Consider the following 11,153-nt stretch of genomic DNA (forward strand, 5'->3'; position numbering starts at 1 on the left):
TGGCCAGGGCTACAGGGGGACACCTTGTCTCAACATAAGTAAGAACTTAAATGAGTTCAGACTCTGCCCTTGGGACTCAGGACAAGCCACGTCAGACGCTGGAAAGACGGGGACACAGTTTCAGGAGGCTGCCTCTTTGCCTCTTCCCTGCCTTGAGTCAACTACCCTGGACTCAGGCTGAAAGACCAGGCAGGACGGGCAGATGGTTGGGGAGGGACCAGCCCTGGCCCCGCCCTTCCCACTGCAGAGCCATGGAGAGACCAGGCCCTGGCGGGCCACCCCTGGTGCAAGCGCCCTACACTGTGCTGCTGCTGCCACTGGGGACAAGCCGACGAGACCCGGGGGCTCAGAGCTTCTTCCTCTGGGTGAGTGTAGACCAACCCGGTCCTGGGACGTCCCCCAGGCTTTCCCTGTGTCCCTTGCCATCCAAGCCCTCAGTGGGCAGTCTGAGCTCACACCTGGTGGCCAGATAGCCCTTTAGGAGAGATGGCCCTAGCTAGGGGCTGCTGGAGAGAGAGCTTTGGCTTGTTTCTTGTCTAAGCCAGCTGCAGAGGATGCAGGCTCTGGAGAGGGAACAAGACGCTCTGTGGCAGGGCCTGGAGCTGCTGGAGCGTGGCCAAGCCTGGTTTGCAGACCGCCTGAGGGAGGCACAGCATCGGCAGCTGCATCTGGGGGCCCTCGGGGAGGTAGGGGGGGCCTTCTGCGCAGGGCTGGGGGAGGGGGAGGCAGGGAGCCTGTGGACCTCGCAGAGCCTGCTCTGGCAAGGGCAGGGTTAACAGGCAGGGATCAGGAGCTGCAACAGCATTGGACTGACAGGATGCCCCAGCGTCCCGCCAGTGTTCATTGTTGGGCTGGAAGGGGCTTGTCTGCATTCCAGTCAGAGGAACTCCATTTGGCCACTCCATGGGGGAGGGGGGGCTGGGTGTCTCTCCCAGAGCAGACAGGCTTGGAGGACCCAAAGGGAGCACGAGTGGGGGAGGGCTGGGGGAGGGCTCCAGGCAGTTTGAAGGGAACTGCAAAGTTGAGATGGATGGACATGGAGAGGCCTGGACTCCACCTGCCTGGAAAAGTTCTGGGGTGGGGGAACGGCCGAATGGCGGTGATGAAGCAGCAGCTGAGCAGGAGTTCCTGTTTCACGACACTGTGGCCCTCCAACCTCTCTAGGACTTTCTACGGGACCCACCCTCAGAGGCCAGCCTCCCCCAGTTAACCCAGATTCAGACGGTGAATGCCTGTTTGAGCCAACTGATTCAGAAGGTCAGTTTATTGTTTCCAATTTGTAGGCGTGGGGAGGGGGCTTTGGAGTCACACTGATTTAGCCCCCCCTACCCCATATCCGCTCACAAGGCTGGTTCCCGCACAGCCCAGATCCAGGAGGAAAGGTCAAGGAAAGAACTTGGGGGAGCAATGGGTAAACTGAGGCTAGTGGCAAACCCTGGAGCAGGGTGGGAAGCAGGTGCCAGTCTGGTTCTCCCTCTCCTAGGACTTGTCAAAGCAGCCGAAAGGAGTCACCCTGTCCACTAGAGAGCTGGCTCAGCCAGGCTCCCTGCAGGGCCAGAAGGGCCCCACCCTTGTGTAAACCCTCCCTCCCGGCACTGGTGAGGCAGGAGGCGGCCCAGAACCACCGGCCCCGCCCCCACACAGCCGAGGCTCCAGGTGGCTGTCAGGGGAGCAGACACCGAGGTGTAAAATGGACCTGTAGCTCCTAGAGCTGCGCACGGCATCTCTCGATGCCCCGTCCTCCCTCGCCCCCATGCCGTGTGCAGAAAAACATCTTTCCGCACCGCCTCTGGGGAGAGGGCACGATCCTTCAGCTTTAAAGCAAAACTGAGCCGAAGAAGCTACTCTGGGATTTAACCTGAGGACCGTGTGCTTTCTGGCTTTCTGGGGCCCTGCCCTCCTCCTCCTGGAATAAACAGCAACTTTCTTTAAAAACAAAAAAAAAAAGGCTTTCGTTCCTTTCCTATTCAGATTCACCCCATGGGAAATCCGTTACCCTCTAGCCGGATCTCTCGGGTTTGGTTGATGTTGTTTTTGAGATAGGCTCTCACAGCTCAAGCTGGCCGTGAACTCACAGCAGCAATCCTCCCACCAGGCTCCTCGATACAGCCATGGAGGTGGCCACCACCATGCCAGATAGGGGAGCCAGGCAGCGGCGCAGGCCTGTAATCCAGCACTAGGGGGCAGCGGCAGGTGGAGCTCTGTGAGTTCCAGGCCAGCCTGGTCTAAGAAGGATGGCGGACAAGTGTGACAGAAGAAAAATCCCTAAGCCAGTCAGGAGGGCCGGGCCCTGGAGCCCAGGAACATCCCGCCTACGGGGCAGAGCCGACACGGCCCGAGTCCCGTCCCGCCCCGTGGGGCTGCCGGTCACCAGCACGCACAGCCTAGCAGGAGCAGCACCCCTCCACCTGTTCCCCACCAGACCCTGCCTACCACCCCTCCCCCAGCTCCGCCCTGAGTCACCAACGTGGCTGGAAGCGAGGCAGGTGTGGCTGGAGGGGGCTCGGGGGCAGCAGAGTGGGCGGGGGCCTCCAGCTGCTCCTGAGGAGGGGAGAAAGGAAGGGGTGCTAGCCTCCACCTGCCAGCCTCCTCGGGGGTCGGGAGAGGAGGGGAGGGACCCACGAGGAAGCGCCTCACCTGCGAGGACCCGGCGCCCAGCACCAGGAGCCTGAGGAAGGCATGGGTTGGGGGCGCCCGGTGGGCTCCCTGACCTGCTGCCGTCACCGTCACTGTCACCACGCTATTAGGAGCTGCTGAATCCGGGACCTCTAGCCACAGGCGTCCCCAGGCCGACTCATTCCGTCCCAGGCTAGCCCTGCGGGGTGGACAGCCTTGCGTCAGGCAGAAAGCTCCTGGCAGGCCGCAGCCTCGAGGTGGAGCCTGGCATAGGACAGGACTGAGGACCGAGGGTCAGGGTTGGGGCTGGGAGGAGTCCTTGAGCTCCCGACCTCAGCGGAACTGAGTGGGGAGGGCCAGGACCCGCAGAGGTGGAGCCGGCTCACCTGGAGAGGTTGGAGGTGAGCGTGAAGCCGGGGTTCACCGACGTGCTGAGGCCCAGATCCTGGGGGCCGGAGAAGCTGGCCACGCGGAGGCTCAGAGGGGCCTGGCTGCCCGGAGCCAGGGCAGCTGGCGGGCCGCCGAGCTGCGGGGAAGGCGGGTCAGGAGCAGGCCCGGCTCTCGCCTCCCGGCCGCCCACACCCCTCTCACCTCCAGAAGCACAGGGGCCACCGCGCAGGGCTGGGGGGCGGCCCTGCGCAGGCCCTGGCCCGCTCCGTCCCGGCCCACCAGCTCCAGGGAGAAGGGTGCAGACGCCGGCAGCAGCGTGGGCGACAGGGAGGCGGCAAGCAGGCCTCTCTCGGGGGCCCCCACGGGCTCCAAGGGCACCCGGCCCAGACGCGTGCCCTCCGGGACCCTTCGAAGGACGACGTGGGAGAAGCTCGGCTGGCCGCCGGCGAGGCTCTGTCCGGAGAGCCGCCCCGTCACCTCCACCAGCAGCTGCGTCTGGAGACCTGCGGTGGGAACCGGAGGCAGAAGGCAGTTGGCAGAGTCGTCTCCAGCTGGGTCCTGTGCCCTGTGAAGCCCACGAGGCTGGAACCTCCCACTAGTGCTTTTCACTCATCAAGACACACGCGCAGCCGTTTTCACGCATCCACACGGGCGCGGGCAGTGAACTAAGCCTCGGAGCTCAGCAGCTACCTGCCACGGGCTGAGTCAGCGGGTGGAGGCCAGGGTGGGGTCCATCCTCCACGGGGATCCCGAAGTGAAAGAGGAAGTCCAGGGAGGTCTGAGCTGGAAGGGAGGCGGTCAGACCCCTGAGAGGACCACTGCCCAGCGCTGCCCAGCACCACCCAGCACCCCCAGCCCCAGGGGCCCTGTCTCCTCACCTTGCACTCTCACCCGGGGGGTCCCCTCAGCTTCTACCTGGATCTCCCAAGACCCTGTCTGAGGGGGGTCAGTGATGGTCAGCGTCCAGAACTGTCCAAAGCGGCGAGTGTGACCCAAAGGTCCTACGCCTTCCTCTGGGCCCTGAGACACCCCTTGGGTGGGGACGAGTCAGTCAGATGAAGAAATTCTTTCCGCTCTGCACAGCACCCCGTTCTCCATCTTGTCTGCCTTGAGCCCCACATTCCGGTACCTGCAGGGCTCTTGATCAGGAAGCTCCTGATGTCCCCGTGCATCCGGACCGTCACCCGCCGGAGCAGACTGTCCACGGCAAAGGCGCACGTCTCCCCAGGGCTGAAGACGGGCGGCTCCAGGGGAAGAGTCACCTGCAGATATGCGCAGGACCACAGGGGGAGAAAGGATAGCGTGGGGTGAGGTGGGGACAGGGACAAAGAGGAGATGGCACGAGTGGCCACGGGGAGAAGGGACGTCGGTCTTGGGGTACCGGACCCCGCTCGGCGGCAGCTGGAGGTCAGGTGCAGAGTGATGCCACCATTTCTTTTCTTTGACTGATTCCTTATCTGTCTAGTCTTAGGTGCCCTGGTGGTGTGCCTGTGTGTCTGTGTGAGGGCGTCAGAGCTCCTGAAACTGGAGTTACAGACAGTTGTGAGCTGCTATGTGGGTGCTGGGAGCTGAACCCAGGACCTCTGGAAGGGCAAACAGTGCTCCTAACCACTGAGCCATCTCTCCAGCCCCGAAGCCATCATTTCTTGTCCCTCCCTTCAGAGATGCCACAGATCTCACGGGAAGAGAAAATTTCCTCCCCGACCTCCTGTCAGAGCCTGTAAGCGTTGGCACCTCAGACCTCTGCTCACTCACCAGACCGGCCACGCTGTCCCCAACAACAGCCGCCACATCCTGAATATGCTGGTCCTTGGTGAAGATCACCTCTCCTCCCGACGCCAGGGCGATCGCCTCATACGGCGCGAAGCGCAGAGGAGACAAGACCTCCCGCCGCGCGCGACCCCGAGCCCTCGACGGGTCTTCAGTCACTAGAAATGTCACCTGAGGCCAAATGACAGCCAACGCTGCGTGCGTTGTAAATGACAGCTCCTCTCCTCTGCCTTCTCCAGAGCTGTCGGCCTGGCTGGTGCGGACCTCCCACGGCACAGCCCTGGGAGAACTGGCACCACGTTTGAGGGACTTTGGAGGATTCATTTTATATTAGGATTTACTTTTTGCCCAGCGTGGTGCTGGGGTCGGACCCAGGACCACGCATGTAAACACCACAGAGCTGCAGCCCACCCGTTTGCCCAGTCAGGGGTACAAGGTCCTCATGTACACAGATAGGAACTCGGGAAGCCAGGAATGGCTGCCTCTCCAGCGGAGACGCACATCCGCCCGGACAGAGGGCATGGGTGTAGTTAACCCTGTGACCTGTGCTGTCTGCAGGGCCAGGCCTCACTGGAATCCCCAGACTCTTCCTCCCTAGACCTCTGTGGAGTGGGGGTCTGGGTTTCTTTAAAAACTCACTTATGTTATGTGAATATGTTTTCGTTTTAATCCCAAATGTGAGATAAGGGACTGCCTTACTTTGTCCACAGCTCCTAATTGCCTCATTTGGTCTTTGCTGGCTGCAGTTAGCATAATTGTGAGGACTTGGGGGGAGCCCAGAGAGAGAGGAGTGGTGGCCTGGAGGAGGCGGACCAACAGAGAGAAGGCTTCAGGACACGGGTGGACGGAGAAAGAAGGGAGCTGCCGGTTACCTGGACTGCTGAATAGCAGACCATGAGACTGGCATTGCCCCAAAAGCCGGACAAAGCTGTCCACCTGCACACCAGGAGGGCACCGGATCTCACTCTAGATGGCTGTGAGCCACCGTGTGGTCGCTGGGAATTGCTCTGAAGAGCAGCCAGTGCTCTAACCACTGCGCCGTCTCTCCAGCCCTCCCCGCTTCCCTCTAACCTCCTTTCTCTCCTACATAGGGTTGGGGTCGGAAGGGAGACCGAGGCTTAAGGAACCCCAAGTAGAGTGGAGTGAGAACAGCGCCTCCACCTCTAGCTTAAGCAGTGTTTCTCAGTCGGCAGAGATCCCGTGGACTTGGCGAAGCTTTACTGTGGGAGTACCGGGAAACTGTTTTCCAAAGCTGTATGTGTCCTTAAATCCACCTGCAATCCCTGCCCGGGCTCAGACTCCAGGCGGCTGAACCAGCCCTGGCTGCTCTGTGGCCGCACTTAGCCCGGTTCTTCCAGCTAACTGGACCCGTTCAGTAGGAACAGGTCGGTATTGCTGAGGGCCCGGCCTCCCACTGTGGCGCCCGTGACAGGTGCGGGTGACCACGCCAGGCGGCTTCCCCATCTTCGGGTGCCACACTGGCTGTGCTCACCCTGCAGCGCCTCTCCCGGCTCAGGGACTCCACGCGGGCGGTGAGGAAGGCATCCTTGGGGGAGGCGTCGGTGAAGACAAAGATGTCTGAGAGCGGGGGCGTGTGCAGCAGGGCTAGCTGGCGAGGAGGAAGAGGCTGGCGTTAAAAAACCGGCAGGGGCGCGGTAGAACCCGGAGGTCCGAGCCCCAGGGAAGCTGGGGCCAAGGCTGCGGCCGGCGGAAGACGAGGGAGGGCGCGTGGCTCTGGCTCCTCCTGGTGGCCGGGCCTGGAAGGGCAGGGGAAGAGGGCGAGGGCTGCAGGCTGACCTCCAGGGCAGACAGGCACATCTCGGGCTCATCTCCTCCGCCCAGGGCATGGATCTCGCTGAGTTTCTGCCAGAAGCTGTCAGGGTCGCTGGTTGCAAAGACAGGGCCGAACCCTGGCCAGGGAGAAGGGAAGGCTGGTGAGTGTCGAGGGCAGAGCACGTGAGGGAGCCGGGGCCAAACCCAGGTCCTCGCAAGAGCAGCAAGCGCCCCTCACGGCCGTTCTCCAGGCCCTTTAGAATGTCGTGAAAAACACAGCACTCACCCGAGGGCTCCCTGAGGGCCGAATGGGCTCGTGAGTCCCTAAGCCTTACAAGAGAGCCTGGACACAGTGCTGCCAAGCTCCTGGTTCCTGTGCCACCAGCCATGTGACAGGTCCCTACCCACGGTGAGACACTGTAGTTTCCTTGCCTGTGCTGCCCGTGGCCGCTGTTTCTTTGTGGGTCCTTCCTTATCCCCGTTTTCACATCCTGCCACGACTACTAACAAACCTCAACCTACCCCCAAAGACCACCAACCCTGAGCCCCACCTTTCAGGGCTCTAGCGTTCATGCACCCTCTGAAAAGCTCCCAGAATTCCAATCATCACACAAGTGTAGACACTAACTGCAGCTGGCAAGCCCGTGCCAGAAACGAGGCAGTCACGGCCAGCTGCTGCCGACCGGCCCCGCGTCCCTACACCTGGGGTTAAAGCGAAAGCATGTGCTCATAATAGTCCTGTTTTCTTAAAGGAAACCCACGTCTCAGAATTCTCGCTACGAGACACTGTGAGATAAATCAGGGTCCAGTCTTCCCGGAAGGTTAAGCTAGGGACGGGCCGTGTCAGGGTGCTGCAGCCAGGCTGGAGTCCAGCCCACGGGCACAGGGCCTGTGGGCCAGGTAGAGCAGCTTTCGGCTGAACTGGGAGAGGAGCAGAGACTCGACACCCATCTTCATCCTACTGTGATTACAGCAGCAGCGGGAAGGAGCCGTCCCCACCGTCCCTGCCGTCCCCGCCATCCCCGCTGTCCCCGAGGACCATGGGTGGCTCTCACAGCAGGTGACTCCCGACCACCTGTCACTCCGTGGCTTCGGATCCCACACCCTTTCCTGTCCTCCACAGGGACGCAGTGTGCAGAGTGACATGAAGGCAAAACAGCCACCCACGCTTTCTAAGCCAAAAAAACCCATAGGCATATTAGCACAGAAGTCTAAGGGAGCCAAGGCTCGGCCTGAGCAGGCGCTGGACGAGTGAAAGGGCCGCCCACCGCTTTAGAGATGGCAGAGGCAGCCTTGGCTTCTGAGTGGACACTGGTGCCCAGCAGGTCACTCGTGACAACAGGGAAAAGGGCACTCCGCCTGTCCCTGGAGGCCTCTTCCCTCCACCTTCCCTACCTGGGTCGTGGAAGGGCACCAGGACGTAGGAGCTGGGCTCCATGGCGCTGCCTCGCCGCTGCTCCATGATGTGCCGAGCCTGGATCTTGGCCGCGTTGATTTCCTCCCCCATGCTGCCCGTGGTGTCCAGGACAAAGCTCAGGCTGGAAGCTGGGGTGATGTCCAGCAGCCTGTGGTCCAAGGCAGGGACGCGGTGAAGGCTCTGCGCCCCTGCCCTCCGGGGCAGCTCCCTGGGCCCCAGGGACAGCGACCCACCTGGAGAAACCCTTGTCTCCCAGGCGGCGGCGCAGGAGGCTGAAGGCCTCGATGGAGGCCAGGAGAGCCACCTCCCCGGCCCGGAGGTGCAGCGCGTGGTGCGGGGAGAAGCCGGGGGATGTGCTGTCCTTGTTGATGCCCCCGCGGGGCGGCTGGGAGCTGCTCTGGTCAAAATGGCCCCCGTGGCTACACTTCCCTGGGTGGAGGAGAGGTGTGGCAGGTGAGGGCCAAGCGCCCGCCCACCACCGACCGTCCGACCAGCATGGGAGTAGCAGGAAGTACCCAGTCCCCAGCCCTGCTCAGGGCAGGAGAGGATGACGAGTCTCCTGAGAGGGCCCTTAGCGACCCATCCTGGCCCTATCCCAACAGCCTCTCCTGAGGAGATGCAGCCAGGATCCCGCGTTACAGTCAAAGGAAGTGACCTTCTCCTCTTGCTTCTGGCCAGCTTTCCCGTCCCGTACCTGGAGGTTTCGGGGGATGCCTTCCGAAGTAGCCAGAGGTGAGCAGCGTGGAATCCAGCATATTCCCGGGGCAGCTCAGCCCCTCACAGTCCAAGCAGGTAGGATCAGCCACTGGGGACAGAGGGCCGGGGCTGCTGGGAAGATGCCATCCAACATCTTCCTTTCAGCCGCACTAAACCCAGGGTCACTGTTGGCATGTTCGAACCTGGGGGTGCTTGGCGCCCAGGAGCATGGGTCGCCACGCTTGGGGATCCTGCTGTCTGAACCACAGACGGGCCCCGTAGCGGGCAGGAGCCAGCTCCCAGGGAGAAAAGACCACAAAGCTGGCGTGGGTGGTATGAGGGCTGAGGGCGGCTCCCGCATGTTTTCCCTGGGCACTGCTTGGCAAGCCACTGGATGGCTCCAGCCATCGCCAGGCGGAAGAACCTCCTGCTCCTTGCAGGAGTAAAGCAACGTCCCATCCCATGATGAGACCCAGGTGACACTGCGTGGGTGCTCTGAGAACGGGGCCCCACACCGGGTCACGGCCATACCTTGTGCCAGGCTCCGGAGCTCCGGCCTGGGCCAGAGGAGGTGAGGGTGTGGCTGCCGTTCCCCCAGCTCCACCCAGTTGCTGTGGCTATAGAAATCCTGGTCCCCAGGAGAGAGGGAAGGGGAACAGGCACTGATCGGATCTAGTCAGGACCAAAACCCTGACATGCCACCTTGGTACGCAACTTGGAAGCATTCTGCCCCACTGCTCCCGTTTACCGTCCCCCGACTTCTGCTCCCATTGCCCAGAGAGCTTTGCCCAAATGGACAACAGTCCAGCCTCGTCTGTCTTGGAGTATAAGCCAAAGGCTTTCCAGCGGCCCCTAGGGGAAGCCAGCACCCTCCACTCCCTGTCTCCCCTCCTCTGCAGCCACTCCAGCTGGGCGCAGGAAGCGCTGCCACCTCAGGCAGGGTGCGCCCCGTGTCCCCCCTCCCTGGGTAGGGGAGTCACCTGCAGGGCATGAAGAGCCACCCCGAGGCGCTGGCGAGCTAAAGTGTGCTCCAGGGCCCTGGCGGCCACCAGGGCCTCCCGCAGAGCGCCCACCAGGTGGGTGCGCCCCTGGACCAGCCTTTCAGCATCAAAGTGCATGTCAGGGTTGCTCCTAGAGGCTGGGAGGAAGTCTTGGGCCGCGTTGGCACGGGACAGCTCTCCCAAAGCTGCTCTGAACCGCCGGGACGGGGACCCAGGTCCGAAGTAGGCAGCAAAGATGTCATCGGCCAGGAGGGTCCGGCCCTAGCAAGAGCAGTGAGGGGAAAGGGACTCCGGAGGAGCCCCTCAGACTCTACCACTGCCGGAATTACCTTAGCAGCTGCACTCAGGCTGGTGTGAACAGAAGGGGGTGAAGAGCCCCCCCAAGGGAATGCCAGCTTTGCACTGGCCTTTAGCCCAGGCTGGCTAAACGATCACAGGTGTGTGTAGGTATACTTTAACAAGGCTGGGGAGACGCAGGCTCTCTGGCCGGGTGGTGAGCAGAGGGTGTGGGAGTGAGTTGGCTGAGCCTCCTCCCCAGGGAACTGTGGGAGGACCCAGGGGTGCTCACCCTGTAGTCCTCCAGACGAAGGTGTGGCCGGCCTGGGGGTGGCTGCTCCAGAAAGAGCTGGAGGGTGATGTTGAGAGCGGCCTCCTCCGTCAGGTCTTGGTGAGTGACGGAGCCAGGGGCAGCCAGGAGGCTCCAGATGTTGGGAAAGAAGGCAGATGTTGGGGGCAACAGCAGCTGAAGCAGAAGCATTGGGGGGCCCAGGGGTACCTCCATGGCTGTGGCACGGACCTAGGGGGAAGCCACCAATTCCAGGGCTGGCCCTGCTGTGTCCATGGCACCTGCCCTGCCCACTTCCTGCTTGGCCTCAGGTGCCTCACCCAGCCTGGCTCCCCAGCCTCAAACTGCAACCCACACAACCCGAGGGCCAACCCTATCCGGCCAGCAGAGCCCACACCTGCCCTCAGAGGGGTGGGAGGATCCCTCAGGGCTCTTGTCCTCCAGGAGGCGGAGGTCCAGCCCTGCCCCGTGGACAGGAAAGTCTCTTGGGCCTCTCCTACCTGGGTGCTGGGTCTCCTGGGCAGCGCTGGCCCGGGTGTGGCGTCACAGGGTACTTAGGTCAGAGTTATAATTAACTGAGCCTCCGTAGAGAAGAGAGGCCCTTAGCCAGGGACAGAGGACAGGCAGCCCCTGGCCCTCCTCCATTCACGCCAACCCAGGGCTACGAGACGCAGAAGGGCAGGGCGGGAGCGGGGCGGACCTCCGCAGCCACCGCGCAGTGCAGAGAGGTGAGCCGGGAGGAAGGGAGCTGGCAGCACAGCAGCATGACTCAGGCCTGGCACCGTGCCAGGGGAAGACAGACCCAGGCGGACGCATCCCTCTGCCCACCCGCACCCAGGGCCTGGGTGGGGCCGGCAGCCCTCCCGCCGCTCAGACCTCTGGGGACTCGCAGGCCTCCACAGCCACCCTGCCCACACCACACACA

At 62.5% G+C, this 11,153-nt stretch overlaps 2 protein-coding genes across 2 annotated transcripts; one reads left to right on the forward strand and one right to left on the reverse strand.

Annotated features, from left to right (window-relative positions):
- Positions 1-116: 116 nt before the first annotated feature.
- Positions 117-1,622, forward strand: Sapcd1 (suppressor APC domain containing 1). The gene is made up of 4 exons (XM_021655863.2): positions 117-365; positions 546-686; positions 1,165-1,257; positions 1,484-1,622. Exons 1-4 carry the CDS (start codon positions 252-254, stop codon positions 1,577-1,579), a joined length of 444 nt encoding a protein of 147 aa, XP_021511538.1. The 5' UTR covers positions 117-251; the 3' UTR covers positions 1,580-1,622.
- On the reverse strand, positions 1,232-10,961 carry Vwa7 (von Willebrand factor A domain containing 7). The gene is made up of 17 exons (XM_021655862.2): positions 10,729-10,961; positions 10,232-10,459; positions 9,643-9,924; positions 9,194-9,290; positions 8,661-8,771; positions 8,200-8,395; positions 7,945-8,114; positions 6,574-6,686; positions 6,269-6,385; positions 4,762-4,947; positions 4,136-4,268; positions 3,885-4,037; positions 3,697-3,789; positions 3,208-3,509; positions 3,003-3,142; positions 2,638-2,815; positions 1,232-2,541 (listed from the first exon to the last, which is right to left on the reverse strand). Exons 2-17 carry the CDS (start codon positions 10,442-10,444, stop codon positions 2,368-2,370), a joined length of 2,658 nt encoding a protein of 885 aa, XP_021511537.1. The 5' UTR covers positions 10,445-10,459; positions 10,729-10,961; the 3' UTR covers positions 1,232-2,367.
- Positions 10,962-11,153: the final 192 nt, after the last annotated feature.

Source organism: Meriones unguiculatus, chromosome 16 (assembly GCF_030254825.1).
Source record: "Meriones unguiculatus strain TT.TT164.6M chromosome 16, Bangor_MerUng_6.1, whole genome shotgun sequence".
NCBI lineage: Eukaryota > Metazoa > Chordata > Mammalia > Rodentia > Muridae > Meriones > Meriones unguiculatus.